The 25475-nt window shown below is 43.5% G+C and overlaps 1 protein-coding gene across 4 annotated transcripts; it reads left to right on the top strand.

Annotated features, from left to right (window-relative positions):
* Positions 1-465: 465 nt before the first annotated feature.
* On the top strand, positions 466-24519 carry LOC308146912 (protocadherin-10-like; the record flags this gene model as incomplete). 4 transcript variants are annotated; one of them, XM_080518889.1, is made up of 5 exons in its annotated part: positions 466-3012; positions 4075-4133; positions 4703-4809; positions 21002-21385; positions 24451-24519. In XM_080518889.1, the coding sequence occupies 5 exons, from the start codon at positions 466-468 to the stop codon at positions 24468-24470; spliced, it is 3117 nt and encodes a 1038-aa protein (XP_080375015.1). The 4 variants fall into 4 exon arrangements, with proteins under 4 accessions (XP_080375015.1, XP_080375016.1, XP_080375014.1 ...); XM_080518890.1 differs by having other exon boundaries at positions 21002-21162; positions 24451-24504; XM_080518888.1 differs by lacking the exon at positions 24451-24519 and adding an exon at positions 22053-22119 and having other exon boundaries at positions 21002-21389.
* Positions 24520-25475: the final 956 nt, after the last annotated feature.

The raw sequence follows: 25475 nt of genomic DNA, 5'->3' as shown, positions 1-25475 counted from the left end.
ATTCTTTTCCAGTGTTTTTTACAACTTGCATTTGTTATTCGTGTCGGCGTAAATAAGAGTTCTTTTTACCCCTGCTTATGTGGACTGTCTTTTTGTTGTTGTTTTGTGACTTTTTTTTTCCTGTGAAGAAGGGGCAGTCTGTTCTGCGCACAGGGAGTGTTGGCTATGCGTCCTGGCTCCAGCCTGCAATGTTTGCGCTGACGCCAAAACTCACAGACCGGTGCAGAATTGATTAAAACAGAGAAGCTCGGATCAAATGGCTGTGCTTCTCACAGCTGAAACGACGCAATGTTCCACTGACCTGAGGCACAGGAGAGGAATTTCAGAGTCGGACAGCTTGGTTGCTGTTTGTTTCATTGCCTTTTTGCGGACAGAGGAAATGGGAAATGCTCATTTCTTGTAAGAAAAGGGAATAACACTTTTTTTTGTTCGTTTTTTAAGTGCACTTTGAAAGAGGCAGAGGAGATGATTTGGTTAATATTCCTGCTCTCCATCCTGGATGGAGCTGTCTCTCAGCTACACTACTCCGTGCCCGAGGAGCAGGAGCCTGGTTCTGTGGTTGGAAATATTGCAGAGGATTTGGGGCTGGACATTACCAAACTTTCAACTCGCCGCTTCCAGACGGTACCGAGTTCACGGACACCTTATCTGGAAGTGAACTTAGAAAACGGCGCGCTGGTTGTGAAGGAGAAAATTGACCGGGAGGAAATCTGTAAGCAGACCATCCCGTGCCTATTGCACCTGGAGGTGTTTCTGGAAAACCCACTGGAGCTGTTTCGCGTGGAAATCGAGGTGATGGATATCAACGACAATCCACCCAGCTTTCCCGAGACGGACATTTCCGTGGAAATATCGGAGAGCGCGATTCCCGGGACGCGTTTCCCAGTGGAGAACGCCTTCGACCCGGACGTTGGCACGAACGCGCTCAGCACCTATGCCATAACGAACAATAACTACTTTTACCTGGACGTGCAGACGCAGAGCGACGGGAACAAGTTCGCGGAGCTGGTGCTGGAGAAGCCGCTCGACCGGGAGCAGCAGGCGGTGCACCGCTACGTGCTCACGGCTGTGGACGGGGGCATCCCGCAGAGGACTGGGACGGCTCTGCTGGTCGTCAAAGTTCTGGACTCTAACGACAACGCGCCCACCTTTGACCAGTCGGTGTACACCGTGTACCTGCGGGAAAACTCCCCCGTGGGCACTCTGGTCATCCAGCTGAACGCCACGGACGTGGACGAAGGACAAAACGGGGAAATAGTTTATTCTTTCAGCAGCCACAACACCCCGCGGATAAAAGACCTTTTCAATATAGATGCCAGGACCGGAAGGATAGAGGTAGCAGGTGAGGTGGACTATGAAGAGAGCAGCACACATCAGATTTACGTCCAGGCGAAGGATATGGGGGCGAACGCGGTCCCTGCGCACTGCAAAGTCTTGGTCAAACTCGTGGACGTAAACGACAACACGCCGGAGATCGGTTTCAGCACAGTGACTGAGTCTGTGAGCGAGCAGGACGCCCCGGGCACAGTCATCGCACTTTTCAGCGTCTCAGACCGCGACTCCGGTGAGAATGGACAAATGAGCTGCGAGATCCTGGGAGACGTCCCTTTCAAGCTGAAATCCTCTTTTAAAAATTACTACACCATTGTCACAGACGGACCGCTGGACAGAGAGAACACAGATTCATACACCATCACAGTGGTGGCGAAAGATAAAGGTCTGCCCTCGCTGGCGACCAGCAAGTCCATCAAAGTGCACGTCTCAGACGAGAACGACAACGCGCCCCGTTTTACGCAGGCCGTTTACGACGTGTATGTGACCGAGAATAATGTACCTGGTGCTTTCATTCACGCCGTGAGTGCGTTGGACCCTGATGTAGGACAGAATGCTCTTATTACCTACTCCATATTGGAGTGTGACATACAGGGCATGTCCGTGGACACGTATGTGTCCATAAACCAGGACACAGGTTACCTTTACGCGCTGCGCTCTTTTGATTACGAACAGCTGAAGGAGTTCAGCTTCATGGTCCAGGCTAAGGACTCCGGTGCTGCTGAGCTCTTCTCTAATGCCACAGTAAATGTGATCATAGTTGACCAAAATGACAACGTTCCAGCCGTCATTGCGCCCATCGGTAAAAATGGCACAGCCAAAGAGCACCTGCCGCGCTCCGCGGAGCCCGGCTACCTAGTGACGCGCATAGTGGCCATGGACGCGGATGATGGCGAGAACGCACGGCTGTCTTACAGCATCCTGCGGGGCAACGAGATGGGGATGTTCCGCATGGATTGGAGGACAGGGGAGCTGAGGACAGCCCGCAGAATCAGTCCCAAGAGGGACCCGCAGGGCTACTACGACCTATTGATCGAGGTGAGGGACCACGGACAGCCACCCCTCTCCTCCTCCGCCAGTGTGAGCGTAATATTAGTGGACAGCGTGGTCGAGGGCCGCAGCGGGGATCGAGGTTCGGCCTCCAAGGCAAAGGAGACCTCCCTTGACCTCACACTCATTCTCATCATCGCCCTGGGCTCCGTTTCCTTCATTTTCCTCCTGGCCATGATTGTGTTGGCCGTGCGCTGCCAAAAGGACAAGAAGCTCAATCTGTACACGTGCCTGCTCGCCGGTGACTGTTGCCTGTGCTGCGGCTCGTGCTGCAGCAGACAGGCTCGTGGCCGGAAACAGAAGAAGCTGAGCAAATCCGACATCATGTTAGTTCAGAGCACCAACGTCACGTCAGGAGTGGGGCCCGTGGGGCAGGTGCCCGTGGAGGAGTCCGGGGTGGGCGGTGTGGGGGGCGGGTTCGGCTCCCACCACCACCAGAACCAAAACTCATACTGCTACCAGGTGTGTCTGACACCGGAGTCCGCCAAAACAGATCTGATGTTCCTCAAACCGTGCAGCCCGTCCCGCAGCACCGACACGGATCACACGAACCCCTGCGGTGCCATAGTCACCGGTTACAGTGACCAACAGCCCGACATCATATCTAACGGCAGTATTCTTTCCAATGAGGTAAGAGGAGACTGACTCAGATGAAAAGCGCGTAAAAAAAACACTACATAGCAGGGTTAACCTTGTTTTAAACTTCCCTCAGACACCAACAGCTGCGTCTCCTTCACATTATTCATTCAAATCATGCGCAGCAAAAGTCTCATAGAGGAATGCGTTATTGACTTGACCGTGCTGCTTACTGGCCTTTAATCATTGTCATGGATAATGGTGATTGCACATGTCAATTGTCGAATCTCTTGTGGCCCTTTAGTTTTATTCGCCAAAGACTGCTGTCAGATCAACGTGTGCAGGAGGCTGAGTGATGTGGGAGATCCACACTCTGCGTTAAGTGCGCGGAATTTAAAGCCATAAAACTGGAAAACGTTTTCATTCGTCCGAAGTTTATGACGTATTTGATGATCCTGATTCAATCTGACCCATGTGCATGAAGGTATACGGATATAAGAGGTGAATTCAAATTAAGCATATGTGTGCACATCAGTCGAATTTCAAGAATTGCAATGGAATGACGCTTAATTAATATACCAGGGATACATATAGCCAATCACAAATGCGCAATTCCACGTCAGTAAACCCTGAAGTTTGCAAATCCTCAAAATATTGTTAGCCTCTATTTGCGTGGCAGAGAGAAAAGGGTGAAGGAAACGCTCTTTTTGTGCTGAGGCTGTGCGCTCTCCCGTGAAGCTCCGGAGTTTGGGCCTTTTTTTTATGTTGATTGCGCTCTGGCTGGAGTTGCGCCAGACAGCCAGTCACAGCGTTGCCTTCGCTGTGCCTTAAGTATTCCGCGCACGACCCCGCACGGCAGCACCGTGAACAAAGGTTGTTCAGTTTCAGCGTCGGGCGGCTCAATCATTTACGCATTCAATCGCCTCCCTAACCTACTCTCCCTTGCTATCGTCTCCTCTCGCCCACTCACCAAAGTGTATGCGCGCAACGTGTCCGTGCCGCGGTTTCCTCTCAGCCTGCACACTGACAAGAGGGTCACACATGTGATTAATAACCACTCTCTTATTCACAAGTCAACCTTCTCTTGTGTTTACTGACTGTCTGTGTTCTTTCTAGACAAAACACCAACGAGCAGAACTCAGCTATCTGGTGGATAGACCCAGACGTGTCAACAGGTAGTGTGAACACACACGCGCACGCGCGCACACACACACACACACACACACACACACACACACACACACACACACACACACACACACACACACACACACACACACACACACACACACACACACACACACACACACACACACACCACTGAAGCATCATCCATCTGAGGACTTGTAACATCCAAGAGGTCTCATGGATCCAAACCCTATTCGCACATCCATAAAATGGAATATTACACCCATTGGTGGGACTCATGTATATCTCGCATGGTTAATTGTGGCCGTGAGAGGCTACATGGTTCCCAGTGTGTCCATAACGTTCATCTTCAATTTGGCACCATTCCCGTAACTGACAGAGCAGCGTCTATTAAAACCCTAATGCTGGATTTCATTACATGCCATGTGTAACATCCAATTTAGACTCTTGACGGACACCGTGACTGAATTAATGTAGTTTTGATTTCAGATTTTCACCCCTCCCTCCTTTCTATCTGCCCCTTTATTTAACCCCTCTCATCTGTCCCCCGTCTCATGCTTCTGCTCATTTTCTGTTTTCCTCCACCTTATTTCAGCTCGGCCTTCCAGGAGGCAGACATTGTCAGCTCCAAAGACAGTGGGCATGGTGACAGCGAACAGGGCGACAGTGACCATGATGCCACAAACAGGGGTCATTCAGCCGGTGAGTCCCCCTATCACCCCACCTCAACCCCCTGCATCCTGTAATTACACCATCATCTCAGTCCTCACGCAGCCCTCCCAGTATCATGTGTGCCTGTGATTGTGAATGGGATAATGCTGAATTGTTGGTGCGGACCAGTGACTTTTAATTTCCTTAATTTGAGAGTGTGTGAAGGCTCCAGCTCTGAGGTTCCTGGCTGGCATGAACAGACCCCAGAGGTGTTCATTGTATTTCACAGCCGGTTGGGAAAGGAGAGGGACTTTTTTCGGAGGGGGTAGAAATGTTGTGCTTTGCCCTCTTCTCTCCTTTCTGGCACAGTGGAAGTGGTGCTGAAAGGACAGCGACTTGCAGGGAGGCAGTGTGAGGTCTACAAAGCTTTAGTGGCACAAATCAATAGGTTCACTCGAGTGAATGGGAATGGCATGGAAGCCAAATTGATATAATGAGAAGCATTTCAATCAGCCTCGCAGTCGGTTCATTGTGCTGCCTTTGTTGGTTATAGATCCCACATATCAAACACATTAGTTGCTTTTGCATTCTTTGTTTTCTGTTCGTCAAAGATTTGTGTCTTTGTCCGCATGCTGACCTAAAGTTTTATTCGCTGTCTCATTTCTCGTCAACTCTTAATGTGCACAGTGGAGTTTTTTTTATTTTTACTTTAGAGAAGGGGCTGTCAAACCTAAGGCCTGCAAGAGGCTCCAACGCGGCCCAGTTAAAAGCCATGCAAATTGACCAAATTCCCCAAAAAACGTTTACTTTGTTTATTTATGTATTTTCAAAATTGGCTTTATGTTGAGATTGGAGACATTGTCTGGAGGAGTTGTTTGGTTTTGTGAAAAATATAGACATTTTCATCATATATATTCTGCGCACTATTTCACCTGTTCTGGCCCACTAAAAAGGAAGTTGGTCTGTGTGTGGCCCCTGAATTAACATTACTTTGACACTCCTGCTTTAGAGGCTTGATGGAGTCATTTTAGTGGCCGATTATGGGTGCAGGCAGTATTCACCATGGACATCAGTCCATCACAAACAGACATGTTTGACAGAGATGCATAGATTTTTGGAGAAAAACCTGAATGGAGAACATGCAAACTGCACAGAGAGGCTCCAAACTGGGTTTTTTCTTTACCCAGACACACATTCGCATTCCCAACTAGGGGCAATTTAGGGTCACCAGTTAATCTCACATACATGTTTTTGGATTGTGGGAGTAAACTGGAGTATCTGGAGGAAACCTCTGCTCACATGAGTAGATCATGCAATCTCACACACACAAAGGCCTGGACATGCGAGCGAAGGGTTATGCTTTTATATATTTTTATCGTCTTTGGATTCCAGCAGCCTTTAACAATAATGTGATCAGAAGTCTTTGTGTGTGTGTGTGTGTGTGTGTGTGTGTGTGTGTGTGTGTGTGTGTGTGTGTGTGTGTGTGTGTTTGTGTGTGTAAGTTCATCCTCCGATATATGAAAACCTCAGTTTTCGGGTCTTATCACAAGCCTCTTCTTGTTCTCTCTAAAATTCTATTAGGTTAGTACCTGTTTATTGATCAGAATGGAGTCAGACAAAAAGTCGAGCAATACAAAACCTCATTTCATATTGAACTGCCCTTTTCCTTCTGAGGGATTGTTCCATGCTGCCCGTGTAAGACCCCTGTCTAGACCGTGGGCTGCCAAATATCATTTCAGTGCTGGGAATACAAATACAGGGGATCAGATAGGTATAGCAGGACGGTGAGCAGCTCCTCATTAGGCTCGCCGGTGTTTGACATTATTAATGAACCCAGCTGAAACATAGAGGTAGCAGCTGGGGTGTCGCTCCCTGAACTCTCTCCAAACACGCCGGGTGAGGTCAAACTGAAAAAAAGGCAGAAGCTGGAAGTAGTCCAAGGCGATGCTTATTTTTCTTATCAGGAACTAAATTGTTCTGTGAGATAAATATTAACTTGAGTGTTTAAACATACACCCCAAGCTGGCAGCTCTCCATCTGAATGTGATCTGTGAATATCTGGAAGAAGAAAAAAAAATGCACAGTCACGCAGAGTTTGGCTGTTTTTCAAGCATCTCTGCAAATCTACCCAAAGCAGACCAGACATAAAAGACATAAGCGATGGGAAAAGGGATAACAAGAAACATAGCCTGAATGAATATGTGATGTGCAACCTAATATATTCAGCTAGCAGGTAGCCTCAGACCTCAGTGAGGAATAAGCCCTGACATGATGTTCCCAGACATGCCCAAGATTGTCTTTTAACACTTCGTCTTTGTGTTCAATTGTCTCAAAACCCTGATTTGCCGAGTTTCTAGCACCAGCTCCGTCTTTCTCTAGCTTCATTTTGGCAGCACGTGTGTTCATTTGGCACCGGTCAGAGTGGACACGGTTGGAGCCGCTCTCTTGTATTTCATATGAGAAAAACCAACATTTGCTCCTCATGTTGGATTCAGAAGGGAACAGCTTACCACTCCATGGGAGGTAATATCACAGGACCGTTATTTTGGAAAGGGAAACTCTTGAGTTTCACATAGTTCTGTAAACAAAACCAGGCAGATTGAGTGAGAGAGTGTGTGTGTGTGTGTGTGTGTGTACGTGTGTGCGTGTGCGTGTGCGTGCGTGTGTGCGTGCGTGTAAAGATAAACTGTTGTGTGATTTAATATGTAGGCGTACATGATACCTGTATGTAATCTGTTTGTGTGTGTTTTGTCTGGAAGCCTCAGTGATGATGTCTGTGTTGGAACCGGCCTTCTCCTGTGAGACTGGAGGCTTAAATGAGATTCACTTTAAGAGGAGAGAGTGCTAGCTCGTCTGGCACGCTGCCAGGTGGACATATCTCCTCTATATAGCCTTTCCTGCTGCTCATTTGTACCATATGTGCGTATATGTTTTCCTGATGAATATATAGGGCTGGATGGGGGTGTTCTATCTGTCTCATGTGGGATGTGTGCAGTGTTTTTGTGTTATTGTGTGCCTACAGGAATTTATGCTGAGTGTTTGTTCTCAAGCACAAATTACAAAAGCTTGAGCCAAGAATACGTGTGTTTCTGCGGCATCTGTATTCACGTGGCAAGCTCTGAGCGATTAACCATAACATTAAGACCACAGAAAGGCATGTGAGTAGCTCAGAATATCTCTTGATCATAAACTACCATTGGAATAAGCAAACCGTGAGGAGTTTTATTAGAAACAAATGAATTCCGCTGTATCTTTAATATTGGAATATCGGCAGACCAATAAATGATGAGGATTGAACCTCAGACTACTGTACAACGAACCACTTAGCACATATACAAATTAGCTATAACATTATGATCACTGGGAGGTGAAGAATGTCTCTATATCAAGGCACTTGTTAATAAATAGAATAAATAAGGCAAGAAGTTAAGCATTGAAAGTCTCCCTTTATCTGATTTAACATAAACTTTCAGGAAAAACATGTTAAGTGTTGATACGGAATATTTCTTTTTAAAGGCAGTCTTGAAAAATCATAACTGAATGATATTTTATTTTACACATAAGCTCACTCAGGATGAAATTGTGCTGCATGTGGCCCCTCAACTAAAATGTGTTTGACACCCCTGCCATATAGTATTTAAGATTTGATGTTCAAACTGGTGTGTTCCCAGTGGTTATTATGTCTCTTTATTTATGCAAAGAAGGAAAAGTAGTGGACTGAAAATGCTCATAATCTATGAAGCAAAGGCTGACTCTTTCGACAGACATGCAAATGCTACATCTTGCATGCTGCTTTGATCAGTCAGCTGCTAAGAAATGCACATACTCAATGTTATGTATGTGGTCATATTGTAATGGCTGCTCTATGTAAGCATCTGGACTGTGTGTATGCGTGTGTGCGCGTTTGTCTGATGCGCGGACACATTCTCTTCCCGGGTTTGCGGCAGGGTCTCATCCCTCATTCTGTCTCCCCCACACGTTGGCTCTCCGCAACACTCGGCTGATCAGTAATTCATTTCTAGAACCTTTGCATAGCAATTATCAAAGGAGGGTTAGCGGCAAGGCTCCCTCGCGGGACCGCGCAGCCACACTCTCCCTTTTGGTGCACCTCGGAATATTTCAAATCAAGGGAAAACCATTTCCAGTTGGCATATCATCAACTACACCTGCCGTGGCTTCCCGCTCGGCCGCCCGTCTGACACTTTAGAAAATAAGTCTCTTGACGTGGTTTTAAATCAAAGGGACACTGCCTGTGAGGCTGGGATATCACCAAATACCTTTAAAAAGTGGGCAAATGGCTTTTCTGAAAGGAGGCGCATCTGGAGTGAAGCACCGCCGCATTAGGAGACAGGGCTCTGTTGATTGACTGCAACACCTTTTTTTCTTCTTTTTTTTTTAAATTTCTTTTCAACATTCTCTTATCCTCATTTCCCTCCTTCTCCATCCTCTGAATTAGGGCCCGTTTATATGGCTACGATTTCCGGTGAAAACGCAAAACCTTTTTTGCGTTTTGAGTGTCTGGTTTAGTGCAGAAGTGTTCAGAGCCCCTGAAAACACAGCTTTTTGAAAATCTATCTAATCTATCCAATTCTAGCAACACTCGGGCTCAGTTGATGGCAAGAATGCTGCTCCTGTACATGCGCACCTCGGCCGTGGTGAATGGATTTTCTGCACATGCTCAGTAGATGACAATAATAAATATGGAGGCCTGCAGTGTCATGACTCCCAGTCCATATTCTCCTGTCACTTGGTCGTTTTATAATTGACAGTCACCGTAAGAACAGTCTAACTTGGTCGTCTGTCCACTAGAATATCCGTGTGCTCCCATAGTTAATGTTTATAGGGTATTGTTCTCTGCACGTATGTGTGTGTGTGTGTGGTTTCATTACAAAAACAGCCAACAGCACCCACTCGTGGTCATGCATGCCGACTACATCATTTTCAGTGATTCTGCCATTGCCGTAGAAGCGCTTTCAAAACTTTTCTGAAACAAAAATGCAAGGATGAAGCGTTTTCAGTTGAAACGTTCTGTTAACGGTGTCTTAGACGCCGTTTTCCTCATCATTTCCCTCATCATCCTAATAGGAGACGGCAGCGAGCCTAAGCAAGCACCACAGAGAAAGGTGACAGATAACAGAGGATAAAATATTCATCAGGGGAGGAAAAATTTGGCGTCTCAGAAATGTTCGATCAGCTCTGGAAGGCTGCGCGACGGGCAGGGGACTGGAAATGATCATTATTGCGACGTTTGTTGTGGTGGGAACAACAGCCGTGACAAATGGGACAATTAAATCACTGTGGCAACGGTGTATTAGATGGCTGATTATGAATTAGTGGCGGGCACCGTGCCGCAGTTCGCCATGTCAGTGAGCTGTCAGACGAATTTAGCACAGGGAGCTGGATTACAGACTCCTCTCAGGCCCCCAGACATTGACAAAAACCGAGAGCTGAAGGACGAGTGCTTGGCACAAAAATATAGATTCACGTCAAAATAATGTGATATATTATTACAAATGTAATCTGCGGAATCAATACGAGCGTCTCAAGTTCAAGCTGTAAAGCCGACGTAAGGAAACAGTCGATGAGCTAAAAGTATTCAAAAGACGACTGCTTCACTGAATTATAATTGGAGCCAAACATGAAAAGCGCTCAGTCAAGAACACTTGTATACGTTGGTAGACATCAGTTTGCCTGTGCATTATGTTCACAACTAAATCTGACTGTAATCTGATTGATAGTTAGATAGTGTATGCTTTGCATTGTCTCTAAACTGCCTGTGTGTTATTGGAGGCTATTTTGAGACTTTGTTTCATAGAGGAGTGAGATTATAAGCACATTTATCATTTTAATCCGCAGAACAGCAGAGCCCACTATTGCTTTGGATTGCAATGTTAATCGAAGTCACCTATTGATTGAGCATTTGAGATGTAAAATACATTTGGATATAATTCAGATAAAGTAGATTCCTCTCAATAGGCAGAATCAATGCCATATGAAATCAGACCAGACTTCAGCTCGTGATGCTTGTGCATCCAGAGGTGATAAAGCAGTAGAATACTTCATAAATCATGATTCCAAATTACATTAAATGGATTGTTTAGCCCAGGAGTGTCAAACATATTTTAGTTCAGAGATCAAATGCCCAATTTCATCGTGAGTGGTCCAGACCGGAAAAAAAAGTTATAATAATCCCTAAATTCTAATGTTTTCCTTTGTTGTGGTGCAGAGTACACAAGATAAAAATGTCTATATGTTTCCCAAAACCAAACAATTATTGCAGAAAATGACTATAATCACATAATAATGGCAATTTCTTCTAGTGCTAAACACAGTGAAATGTCCAAAATAACATCTCTTAAAGTTGCAAGTTTTTAGAAACTCATCCTCACATTTACAAGAGTTTGATAGCAACACTTTCATGGAAGCATCATTGATGTGTCAACTCAGGCCTCAGTGTTGTGTTTTCTCAGCACACTGAAGAAATCTGTTTAAAAATGTACAATGATTTCTTTCACATTTTTACCTCTAAAGTGGTGGTTTGAAGGGCCCTATTGGAGCCTTTTGCAGGCAGGTTTTGGCCCACACGCCTCATGTTTGACACCCCTGCCAACTGTTTAACCATGTGTTCGGTTCATGTCACAAACTCATCAGCTCCAAAGAACCAGGATGAAAAGCTTTACCCAGCCAAGGGTTAAAGGGTCGGCACAATCGTCTCATAAAAAGTGCAGAAGGCTGATTAAAACGTGCAGCCTCTGAAGGAGGAGGATGTGGTGGGAAAAAAAGTGACAGCACAGGCTCACAGTGAAGCTTTTAAAACCCGGGGGCAGATGAAGTAGCCCAAATTGAAAAGTCAATGCGAAATCAATTGAAGCAAACAGGATAAAAAACATTGCCTCATTAAAAAATCAATTTGCATTTTGCCTGTAACAGGTGGAGATGTCACCTCTTATGTACTGGCTGGTTGGTCGAAGAGCGGTGAAAGTCAATGAAAGTCAGAGCGGAGAAAGAAAGCGAGGTCGGAGCAGTCAGCTTGATGAACTAATTGAAGAGACTACTCAGATTCCTGCATCATGTCTCTTATCGCAAACACTTTAGAATGGTTCCATTTTTCATGTATCCCTTTGTAACGTGGATGAGGTGGATGGGAGTGTGTGTGATGTGTGAAAATGAATGAAAACCATGATAACAACCCACCCTGTGATGATCGCTAATGCGCCAAAGCATTTTGTTGAGCATCTTGATGAATGTCCTTTAGGGATGAATAGGCCTATGCTTTCTGAATGAACTGAATGCGTTTCCAGCCCTGAAATGGATTTAAAGAAAAGAATGAACTAGAGTAGGAAAGCAGTCCTCGTATGAGTGAATTTGGTGAAAAAAAAGATCAGAAAATCAAAACAAAGATGCATTGGAGTTGTATCAGAAAGAGGCCTTGCGAATTTGTAGTGCGATGTGAGGCATCAAGACTAATGGAAATCTCAGCAAATTCCAAGGGAGGTATAAACATGCTTTGTCCACCAGTAACACGCACACACACACCATGCTTTCTATCCGGGGAATTAATGCCAGTGAACATCTGCTCCAGTGAGCCTGAAAAGATCTACAAAAAGCCCATAAAGTATGATATCAGGATATGTGCTGGTAATCTGATCTGTGAGCAGCAACTACATTCTCCTGCGATACAAAGCAGACCGCACGTGGCACCGTTTCCCTGCACATTGGTGTCTCACAAAAACACCAGTTAGCATTTGTTTGGCAAGAAATGCCACTTTTGTCTCACTGTTGATGCTAAAAGACTAAAAGAAAGCTCTGAAAAGACTCGCCGACTGATGGTTTGAACCACACAGTGAAGAATATCTGGGTGAGACAACAAAAGGTGCATCGTTCTGAAATAATGTAGGTTAATGCTTCCTGACCCGCCTCATAGAAAATCAGCTAATTGGCTACTCGGTCTGTTCTTTGTAGGTAAAATTGTCTCAACAGATCAACTTTGATTTCAGATGATGAAACGCCTCAATTTTTGTGATGCAGTCTATAAACTGGGTAATTAAAGTCTTTATTTTGTCTCTGCTGAAATTGCAAACTGCGACAAAAACGTTCTTCATGTTTTTCCGACATTATTGCAATGACTTTATGCCGCGTTCATAGAACTTTCATTGTGTTTTGGGTGTCCGTTTACACATGAACAGTGCTCAGAGCCACTGAAGACACAAGTTTTGGACAACTGCTCCCAAGGTGGAACTTTTGGAGAACGTTCAGGTTCTGTCTCCGTTTAGACATTGGACACTGCACATGGGCACCAGTTCTTCTGCTCATGCTCAGAAGATGGACAATAGGAACAATGTTTCCTCCAGAGCCTTATGACTCCCAGTCCATATTCTCCTTAGGCTTGGTACTTTTATAGTTAACAGTCACCACAATAATAATACAATTATGTCGTCTGTCCATATGAATGTCCGTCTACGCCCAACAGCACCCACTAGTGACCATCCATGAAATTGACAGTTTTCAACATTTCTGCAATTTCCGTGGAAATAGTCCTTATTTTCAAAATGTTGTCATGCAAAACTGAACCTTTTCTGAAATGAAAGAGCAAAAATTAAGCCTTTCCACTTGAAATGATTAGTTTCAAGTGGGGCCTCAGTTAATGACCTGCAAAATGTACTGTGTGTGCGTGCGTGCGTGCGTGCGTGCGTGCGTGCGTGCGTGCGTGCGTGTTTGTGTGAGAGAGAGCTTGGACCTGAACAGCCTTCATGCAGGGTAATAGTCTTCACTGTGTGCACTAATGTCATGTTGGGGGGCATTTTGCAGCAGTCATATACATATTTCCCACTTTCCATTTAATCATGAATGAAACTTTGCTTGAGGAAATGAGCTGTCGTGATGGAAACTATACAAATGTGAGGCGATAATCAATGGTCACCTCGGTGGTGAGACCCATCGTGCAAACACAAATGTGAAAGCAGTCATATTGGCTCCCGTTTCCAGCCCAGCTGCTGAGTAACAAGCACTGAAAATGGTAGCTGGGAACAATTTCTCCATCTGTCATAACTAGGTATGGTGGGAGCCATCTTGCTCTGTTTTGGCCCTGGGAGGTCTCTGGTTTACTCATCACAGGCTCACTGGCCGAGTTGTGTAAGGAAGCCATGCTTCTCTCCCCGCCGTCCCGTGCTGCTGTCCAAATATTGACGTCTTGTGTCTGTTTTCTCTCTTTGGAACGGCGGAGGACAAGAGGAAAAAACATCTGAAGGACTGACAAAACACACCCACTACCTGCAGGAGTGGAGGGGATTAAACGTGACAAAAAATAATAGCGGGAGAGGGATGAGAGCGAGTCGATGGAAGAACCTGAACAGATGTCCAAGTGAATTCAAACATTCAAGCTGCTGGGTTTTTTTTTTTCTTAATGCAGAATTTGTTTTCCTTCATTCCGCCGCTCCCGGTTCCTGGATGTATGTCAGACAGCACAATTAGTCAAATCACACCGAGGGATTTCTGGACCACGCAGGGATGTAATGTGGGGGGAAAAAGGGAAGTGGGGGAAAAAAAAAAGTTGATTGTTTAAGAGCAAGTAAATTGTGTTTGTGTTGTTTGGAGTGGTTTACATCCCTTCCAGTGTGTGTGTGTGTGTGTGTGTGTGTGTGTGTGTGTGTGTGTGTGTGTGTGTGTGTGTGTGTGTGTGTGTGTGTGTGTGTGTGTGTGTGTGTGTGTGTGTGTGTGTGTGTGTGTGTGTGTGTGTGTGTGAGCCCTGGTTCCTGCTGCCTGATGAGGTCATGATGAGAGACAGGGCTGCTGGCAGGGTCTGTCATTGCCAGTCACTATTTTGGTTGTTGTTTTGCTTCCTGCCTGAGGAAGAGAAGGTGCTTCACGGGGATCAACAGCCACTTGGTGTCAAGCCCACATGGCCTGTCGTGTCTGTTCACTCACAACACATTTACATATCTTCGCACTAACAGTGTTTTTAAGCACATTTGTGAGTTTGCTGTTTGTGAACATATGTGTCGATGCCGGTTCTTTCTTGTTAGTTTGAGAAGCTCGTGACAAGACATTCTCCGAGCTCAAAATATGCAAACGCAGTGACGGCAGCATGCTATATTTACTCATCGCCCCAACGTGCCTCCTTAACCCTTCATCAGGCAGCATCTTAATTCCAAACTGACAAGACCTGAACGTTAAGGTCTTTAGGAAAGTGCTGGGAACCTTCACTGGGACTCAGGGCCCGGTTCCAAGTGTAAAGGCAGTTGAACTTTGGGAGACCATTTAAATGACAACCGTGCTCGGAGCCACTGAAAACAACTTTTTGAAAACAATGAAAGCATTGATTTTTTTAAAAGACATTTAAAAGGAGAGGACAACCACAACACTGTGGCCCAAGTTGAGATATCAGTGATGTTACTGATGAAGCTAGCAACCTGGTTCCTGTCACACTAGCCTCTGTCAGGGTGAGTTTGTCAAAACATGCATAATGAAAAGCTATTGAAGAAGTTTTTTGGACATTTCACTGTATTTTACATAATTAAAATTGGCTTTATTGTAGTCATTTTTGGTAGTAATTGTTTGGTTTTACAAAAATATATGAATTTTTATCACGGACACTGTGCGATAGGCAAACTTTACAGTGTAAATATAAAGGGTGTTAGGGTACTATTTTACCACAAAATGTTTTTTGTTTTTTTTTTACTTTGATGACATTCCAAGTTATTTTTAGGGAGTGCACTCTGAAAAGTTAATAATACACAGAAGCGCTGAACAAAAACAGCTTTCTCCTAATCCTTCAGCGTTCACTTTTTATCTGCATGCAGGTGTGTGTGTGTGTGTGTGTTCCTGTCCTTTCTACACAATTGCTTTCGTGTCAGCTATTTTTCTTTTCTTCTTCTTTCACACCTGTGTTTGAGGATTTCTGCTGATTTGTTTGTACATTTCGGGGCGTGTGCGTCGCGGCTACGGACAGCTTAATCCACACGGCGGCACGGAGATGATTGGAGGTCTCCGGGTCAACGTCCCCACGTGTCAGAGAGGCAAATTAAATTGTTAAAAGTCCATTAAAAGGCTAAAGGCTGGGTGGGAATTAGCAGAAATACCATGATTTATACGGCCCTCCCAACCTTGAAAGACACTCTGAATATACATTAGCTCCTCGGGTGATTTGCAGGGCAGATTCAAGTAACTGTCACTCAAAAACCAAACTGGCACTGATGCATATTCATCCTGCAGGAGCTTCTCTGCTCTTGTAATGTTGGACTTTCATTTATTTTGCCACCAGATCGAGCTTTGTGCCGCGCTGAGCCACATCCTCCGGTGCTACGTGGTGATAAAACAAATGAACCCTTTGGCAGTGGAGGCCCTGTGTGCAGCTTTTTCTGTGGGTCGGCAGAAAACCACCCAGCGGACATTCACGTCTTTCAAACTGGATGAATTCAACGGAACATGTTAGGAAAGAAAATACCAAATGTGCTCCTCGGTTTCCTAATCTCCATGTTCCACTGCTGCTTTTCTCAAGATAAAAGATTACAATTATTTCATTATGAGGAAATGAGCAACTGCATTTAATCCTTATCTGATACAACAGACTTTACAAAGTTCCACGATTTGATGGATGCATGTTGCCAAGAGTTTTTAACTATATTAAGCAAAAGTCCCCAAATTGTCCCAAAGTCAGACAGATTTCTGTATTAAGTCTTGATAAGGAGATCAATAGGAAGCAAATTAAGAAAAATAAATCTAATTATTCAGTTATTTATATACACTGGACCATGTCCTTTGTTTTCCTGCGAACTTCAATAGCTTGAAAATATGTTGCAGTCAACAGATAAGGGATACATTATATGTAAAACATGTTTGAGACAATTAAAGGAACACACACACACACATGCGCGCGCACGCACACACACACACACACACACACACACACACACACACACACACACACACACACTTGTCAAAAACAAACATACAAAGCTATAGAACTCAGGCAACACATTGAAACAAAAGTTTTAACCAACCAACCAATTAACTAAAGCAGGAGAATTATAACATTTGAATATTGAATTCAGGGGAAGGAGAATATGTATTCCCCCGTCTTCCGTCCCTCCATCTGCGAGTCCTGGGTGTCCCCCGTGTCTCTGTGCATTCTGGGTATCCCTCCATGTGTGAGTCCTGGGTGTCCCCCCCATCCCTTAGTGTGTGGCTCTAGGTCTCCCATCCCCATCCTTCTGGTCCCTGCAGGCTTTCAGCTTCTCCTTCCTGTTGTCTCTTTGAAGTCTGCCAACCCCCCCCCTCCCCCCTCACTTTGGCCCTCACTTCCTCCCGTCTGCAAGCCTTGTGTCTTCTCTGGCTTCGCGGTCACTCCACAGTCTTGTTGCCTCTCTCGCTCCCCACGACGCCCTGGTACGACATAGTGACACATTAACAGTGAGACCAACTTGTGATCACACACTGAATTCAATCTCATGTGTTTATTAGCTGCTTGGGGGCAGATTTTTAGAGGAAACGATCTTCTATCAGCTCAACGTCTGAGCTCGCTTTCTTTAGCATCAGGCGCTTTTAACAAGGGATTATGTTATATGTTATATTGCTTTCTGTAGCATAAGTTGAAAAATAAGTCCAGTGTAAATCCCAGTTTTTGCTCTTAATGCACTAAACCTACTTAATTCCTGGTGACTTCCTCGATGGGGATCACAGATGTTGCTGCATTATCTCTTATCGACGCTCCACTTAGTCTGTGTTTTTCACACTATTAGCTGAACATAAGACTCTAACCTTGTCAATATTCAGTCCATTTCCAAGTATATATGGTTTCTCTCTCTCACACAGTTAATAAGTGAGTTTCAGCTTTAGATGAAAACATAAAGGGTGAAAAAAAAATCCCAGTTTTATTGTTAATGCAGTAAAACCAACTTAATTCCTGTTTATTTTGTCTGTTTTCACACTACTGAGTGTTATTAAGCTGCTTTTTTCTGACAGTGGTATAGCAGTGTGTCGGTCGGTTATCCACCTTCATTCATTATACATACTTCACGCACACATCCAGACAGACAATAATTTGATGGCAGCCACAATACATATGTGGCTAAAAAGATGTCATTTTGCTTTATGACAGAAATGGTGTGTTTTGATTGAGTCAGATTCTATTCTATTGCATCTGTTAAGATAATCAACTCTCACTGTCAAACAAGCTACCAAAAATAATGACATTTCATTTGATTTAAGCTGAAAATTCAGAGAAATGGGCTTCAAATGTCCTTCAACAGCAGCGTAGATTATAAACTTTATATTGCCAAGTATTTCCGTGCCTTCCCTATAAAAGAAATTCTACCTTATTTTCATTGCTTTTGCTTTTCTACGTATAAATCTGTGCAATACCTCAGACTGAAGCACCTCTGCAGCCTCTTTTTTAACACTAGTCGTTTAATTTTCAGTATAATTCTGTTATATTTGATTCTCCTCACCACATTTCGAAGGCAATTGTGCTTTCTATAAAGTTATTTAATATCAAAGGTTCAAAAAAGGATGAAAAATCATTCTAACTTTAGACTTTCATATGGCTAATATCCTTTATATTTCTTTTTTCAAGTTTATTTTTTCCTGCAGCAAAGATGTAAACATAAGGTGCTAAGAAAAGATTGAAACCCTTTCATTAATACCATCTTGATTCTTTATGCACGTAACCTACCTCTCTTCATTTCTCTGTTCCCTATAGTGCATTGTCTGATGTGGACGTCCTACTCAAGCCTCCTTTTCACACTATGAGTTTAATTTTCAGTATATATCTGTAGTTTGACTTTCCTTGCCACAGTTGGAAGGTTATTCGGCTTTCTGTAATATTATTTTATATCATAAAAGATTCAAAAAGAACAAAAAATCATCCGACTTGAACAGAATTCTGTGTTATATTACATCAATGCTTCATTGAAGGACTGTCATATGGTCAATATCGTTCATATTTCTGTTTCTGTATAGTCTGCTTTCTGTAGATGTAAACATTAGGGGTTAAGAAACAACTAAAACACCTACTTATCTTTATTCTTAATGTGCTGAACCGGCATCTCTTTATTTCTCTGTTCACCACAGTGCATTATCTGATATTGATGCTGTACTCAAGCCTCTTTTAGTTAAACATAAGTATCTCTCCTGGACATTTTTCAGCATATTTCTATTTTTACAGCATATTTGGTTTTCTCCCTGCACAGTAATTCTGCTTCCTATAGCATTAGATTGAGATTTAAACCTCTACGTAAATCCCAGTTTTATTCTTAATGCACTAAACCTCCTTAATTCCCGGTTACTTCCTCGATAGGGATCATTAGATGTTGATCCATTATCTTATATTGATGCTCCCCCTCAAGCCTCTTTTAAGAGGAATATTAAGTGGAACTAATTTCTTTCAATCTGATAAACGTGTAGACTGGGTGGAGGCGCTTGCTCCGCTCCACTCTGGATGACATCAGTATTGCATGTTGCCGTCTGAGAGGCTAAAACAAATATGCAAAGTCCCTTCTTTCCAAATTTGCCGCTGCTCGAGTGGTTCATTGTTTGGAGTGCACACAGCGACGGGGAGGGTTTACACCGTTTAGTTTGAAGTCGTTTAAATTGGCATCGCATTGCAGGAACACGTCGGAGATCCACAGACCAGTAGAGCAGCAGCATTCAATCGAACAGAGGAATGTGACAGTGTGCGCCATCTTTTACCGCGAAAAAAGTTGCAAAACAGCTGAAAATAGCTTTCACATAGCAGCAGTCATCGCTCAGCAGGGGAAGCTCATCATCCTTTAAGAATTCAAAATCACACCTATGTCACTTAAGAGTCAGATATCTTTCATGTTTCCAAGTTTATCTGTGGGTATTCATGAAGTGAAATAACATTTTTGTTGGGAGCAGATCACTGGAATAAGACACTACAATTTCAAATTACCAGACAAAACTCAAACAGATGCTTATGAAAACCATGTTGCTTTTCTTTACATCTATAAATATTGAGTTCAAACTAAAGGCGCAACTCTGCGTTACGCTGCTAGTTTCACATGAGGACCCTCAGGAATATTAATTGCCCACTCCTGCTGTATCATGTACTCTGCATGTGATTATCTTTCATCTATTGACGTGTAGCCCTGCATTACATTGTTGTGTGCAGACGTCCCTGCTTCTTTTAATAGAGAAACAGAGGCTTTATGGTTCAGATGGATCAGTAGAATAGATTTGTGTAAGTAGACCCTTTTGATCTGAAGCCCTCTTGGACTCGTGGGGGATTACAGATTGTTGGCTTTCATTGTTTTTCTCATTCAGTGAAACGTATCTCTTTTCTTCTCTCACCCCAAACTAATGGTGTCCTTCCAAGTTCGTTTTTTTTTTTTTTTTTTTTTTATTCCTTCCCAGACTTTACTGGAACAACCAGGAAAACTCGAATCGGAGAAATGGCTGCAGGGCCTCATTATTATGATGACTCTGTTCATGTCTTCTGTTCTTTTATAATCTCTCTCACTCCTCTTTTCCCTCCCGAACCCTTTCCTTTATACTGTCTAAGAGAGTGTAATTAACATAACTGGTACCTCTTTCATGCTCGTTGTGTGTGTGTGTGTGTGTGTGTGTGTGTGTGTGTGTGTGTGTGTGTGTGTGTGTGTGTGTGTGTGTGTGTGTGTGTTGTCATTCTATTATATCATTTCAGATGGTAATTCCTTCTTTTTTTTACTAATGTTTTATGCTGTGTTTTTGGCAGTGCCTGTGTCAATTACACACTCTGTCGGTTTGTGTAGGGACGATTGAGATTAGAGTGCGATTAAGCATCCACTGACTACTTTTTTTTTCTAGGTTATGTGGCACATTTCTTGAGATAAATGTCATTTTTTTGGGGCGTTGATAACATATGGATTCTCATTTTGTCTCTTGGTGCTTCAAAATCAATTGTGAGTGTGAGGATGTTGATGTGGTGGTGGTGGAGGGGGAGTGAAATGTTTTCCCACCACCACATCAGTTTGATTGCACATTTCATTTGGAATGAATGGGGTGAGGAGGAAAACAAACAATTCGCTTCATCAATGTTGGCCTTGTCTCTTTGATGAATAGCTTTTGCTGCACTTTTTCTGCGCGCGACATTGGCAAATGATTGCTAACTTGTGTTCTCTCTTCTGGTCTCTTTCTCTCATCTCGCTTTTCCACTCCAAATATCCACCCTGCCTCTTCCCCCGGCATTCCCTCTACATTTCTGGCTCACCATCATTTCCCCGCCCGCTCTTTTGTATCCTCTGTGCAGGAGCCGACCTGTTCTCCAACTGCACAGAGGAGTGCAAGGCCCTGGGTCACTCCGACCGCTGCTGGATGCCTTCCTTCGTGGCATCGGACGGGCGCCAGGGGCCGGACTACCGCAGCAATCTGCACGTCCCTGGCATGGACGCCACCCTGCCCGACACTGAGGTACCCTCCTCCGTCAACCTCTCCGACCAACTCACCATGGCCTCGTCCACCGCCTCGTCCAACGATAGGTCATTCTCCACTTTTGGCAAGGACGGCCAAAGGTCTCAGTCACACCACAGCCTTCACCATCACCTCCATCAGCAACAGCAGCAGTACAGCTCCAGCACGCTAGAGAGGAAAGAGTATGATAGGGGGACCCTACCGTACAAACCCACCTTTCTCTGTGAGTATCAGTATGAAAGCTCCCTGGGACCCTATGACTTTGGTCTGGTCCAGTTCCGATACTAAAAAAAAAAAAGGAGAGGACAATGAATCTGCCTCTTGATTCTGATCTGGACTTTTTCTGTTGTTTATGGACTTTCATTTTTTCAATTTTTAAAGAGTTTAAAAACTTTGTTATGTTATATTGGGTTTTGTTTTTCTATTATTTTTCTGTTTGTCAATTATCATTTCATTTGTCAAATGTAAAATGTAATCTATTTGCTAACTTCCCCTCCCTGAACCCCACTTAAATTTTCTAATCCAACCCCACCCTAACTCCTGAAATGCTGCTTGTAAATCATGTGATTTATTATAAAATAAACACAAGTTGAATTGGACTCATGCTAATCTGTTGTGGCCCCATTTCCTTTCTTTTACCTTTCCTCTAAATTTGCCCCTAAAATCCCTTTTTTTTTTTTTTTTTTTTTTTAAATCTGATGCTCATATAAGTAAAGGTCAGCCACACAAGTGCATGTCATGTTCCTCTGAACCGTATTTCCACATACGATCAAAGACCGCGATAGGAGAAAAAAATAAAAAAGACAAATCATCTCATCATGTAAAGGACATCTTTTTCCATTCGTTCAACAACAGTTTTGTTGGAGTACGATGACTTCCCTACTGAATAGCTCAAGAGGTGAAACACACAGCCCACGCTGCAGCGGTTTCCTCGTCTTGAAGTCCATTTTGTTCTAAAAGGAAACTCTGGAGTATCTATACTTGCCTGCTTGTGGATCAATACCTGACATAAAGAAGGGTGGCTGAGGTGAGCTGTCAACGCGCAGGTCAAGCTTCTACAGTTGGAAAAGTCGTGTGCACTGAGTTTTGTGCAAGGTGGAAGAAACTATTACAGGAAAAAGTCGATTTCATTGGGAAATACAAAATACCCGCCAAGTAATCTGATTAAATGCTGATTATGCAAAATTGTCACACTGATTAGGTTGGCTCTATTCGGTTGGATCGGGGGAGGTGTGTTAGCTCATTCACGATCTGATCAGAGTCCATGTAAACGACACATCGGATTGCTACGCCACACCTCCATGTGATGCTTCATGCATGATGTTTTGAAGATAAATAACAGTGGCAAAGAAACAACTGGTGGACAGGATACAACCTGTGAAATATGTTAAAAGACTTTACATCAGGGTTGTCAAATATTAGGCCGCAGGGCCAAAACCAGCCTGCAAGAGGCTCCAGTCCAGCTGCCAATCCACCAAGCAAATTCAAAGACATTTCTTCAGAGTAGCAGACACAACACAACACTGAGACCCAAGCTGAGATATCGGTGATGTTCTCTCCTTGCCGTCAAACTAATCTCAAGCCATGCAAAGCAACAGCGAAAGGATATGTTTTTGGGGGGCATTTCACATAAAAACTGGGCTTGTGGTCAGATTGCAGTCATTTTCAATAGTATTTGTTTTGTTTTTTTGTTGCAAAAATAGACATTTTCATCAGGTATATATTGTGCCACAACAACAAAAAAAACATTAAAAGGATTTTCGGATATTATGGCACTATTTTACTTATTTCCAGTCCACTAAGGACAAAACTGGGTTGTATGTGGCCCCAAAACTAAAATGTGTAAAAATGTGTTTGACACCCTTGATTCAGCTAAAAGACTCCATGGATGTTCCAATTAGCTGCTTGTTTCCACGATAATCCAACGGGACTGGCGCGAGCATTGACCTTTGTTAGTGGCAGGCCTTCGTTTAAAGCTGGACGAGGTGATCACAAAGTGCAAAGTGTTACCGGATTGATCCATTAACTGAGTATATCCACAACCCTACACATGAATTCGATCACTTTAATCGGTCTCTACGTAAACTGGACAATCTGCTCGGAAACAACTGGAGCAAACCGACAAAGAAGTAGCATGTAAATGATTTTCCATTTTTCCAGCTCCAAGTACCGTTTCCTGTTTGCATTTCAACGCAACTCAGAGAAAAGAAAAAAAAAAAGGACAACAGGACACTTCTCGCTGTCTTCAATTGCTTTTCAAAGCTCCCACATTACATGAATATTCTATTAGCTCTAAGAGTAGAGAATGGATTCCATATAGACATTCAGTAGAGAAGTCATTTCCAGTCAAGTCACCACCATGTTAACCACCATCCTCTCCATGATACTGCATGCTGGCTGTGGGCTGTCTCTCAGGTAAACAATGAGCCCCCCCCCTCCCCTTTGCTTTTTTTTTCACCCCTTTCTTTTTCTTCTCACTCTCCCTGTTTGTGACTTAACAGAGCCAAGCAATCTTCCTCTTACACATCAGGTCTGTGTGAAAAATAATTGGTATTTAGCCTTTAGGTGCTAGAGCCTGTTTCGCTCCAAATATAGCTGCCTGCACGTCTGCTCATCCCGCCTGCCTGGCGGGGTTGGGATAAATGCGCTTCATATTCGCTCGGTCGAAAACTCAACTTTATTTTATATCAATTTGCTCTTTTTTTTGATGTATGATTTCATCTTTTTAAATTTTTTTTTTTTTTTTGGGTGGGGGATGGGGGGGGGGGGTCGGTTGAAATAAATGGATCGCACTCTACCATGGCAAAAGGTTTTGCTGTTCATCAGTCTGTAAAAATATGAGACGAGTCTCCACAGGCTGCGGCTCTATTAACCAAAAGGCATTAAGTTCCACTTTCAGAAATAGCTCTCTATGCTACTGTGGCTACGCTCTGATCACCAGGGTTGCCTTGATAAAGGATTTATGAATGTTTAATGATCCATTTATAGATAATTAATGAAGCAATTAGTGCTCTGTGTATTTTCTATGCATGCAATATGTAGCCACCAAAGTTTGAACATTCATCTCCACTGATGGAAGGTTTTTGTTTTTTTAAACCCAATTCACGAATTAGTTTCACTACAATACAGCGAGGACGGGCCTTTAGGATGTATAAATAACTTCACAGGGAGTCCTTTGTGGCACGTATCCTTCAAGATATGATATTTCCAGCGAGCTGCGTCACTAAAAAGCCTCCAGGGATAGGGTGTCATTTGTCGTAACGAGTGTCTTCTTATTTGTCTTTTCAGCCCGCAAAAGGATTTGCTAGCTCGTTCCACGTGGACCTGTCGGAGACGGCGTAAATTTCTGTACCGGACCACCAGCGCCGATGCCAGAGACAGCGAAATAAAACTGAACAAACGGCGAATCTGGACAACAACAACCTTGGTTAAACTTCATTATCTCGGGTGGTGGACTGTAACGAAGCCTTGGCAGCGGCTGCTGAGGGAAGAAGAAGGAGAAATAAAATACCGAGTAGCTGTAAACCTCTAGATACCTAAGGAGCAATCCAAGGCCTTATTTCTCTCAGCAGGACTGAGACTGGGGCCAAAAACTCTCGACCATGTGAAGATTACAACAACGTCATCAGCAAAGAAGGAAACAAGCAGATGGATACAAATGTGAGACACAGAAGGACCAATTAATAACTCAATGGGGTGGGTTTTACTTTTTGGGTTTTTTTTTTTTTTTTTTTTGGTTTTGTTATTTGACTGAGGAGGTAGCCTCTAGAAGTCTGTGTGTGCCTGTTTACATAAAGAAAAAAAAAAAAACAACAAAAAATGTTTCTGTACAAACTTCAACCAACGTCACATGGAACCCTTTAGCTATTTCTACGGTCACCACTGAGCCGGCTGTACAGTGACTGTGAGGACGGGCAGAGACGGAGCAGGGCTTGTACAGGAAAGAAAAAAGGGGGCGATAAGCAGAGATAATGTGCAGTACTATAAATTCTGTATCTCCGGTTTTTTGACTTGACTGTCTTTATATAACTACTCTTTTTTTTCCATTTCTGTTGTTCTCTCTGTGTGGTTAACAGTGTGCAGACTCTGAAATATTCCAACTTACAGGCAGAAACACGAGCTCGGGTTCTTTCAAGTTTAGCCACTTCAGGAAGGAGATTTGAAACACTGCATCTATAAATATATAAATATATATATATTAAGAAAAAAAGAAACAACGAAGCTTATGAAATTCATGTTTTGGGTTGTTGTTGGGTTTTTTTTTTTTTTTAAATCAATAAAATCTCCACGAATGAATGTTGTGACTTCTAACG

Source organism: Blennius ocellaris, assembly GCF_963422515.1.
Source record: "Blennius ocellaris genome assembly, chromosome: 3".
Taxonomy (NCBI): Eukaryota; Metazoa; Chordata; class Actinopteri; order Blenniiformes; family Blenniidae; genus Blennius; species Blennius ocellaris.
This window is presented reverse-complemented; position numbering and strand designations above follow the sequence as displayed.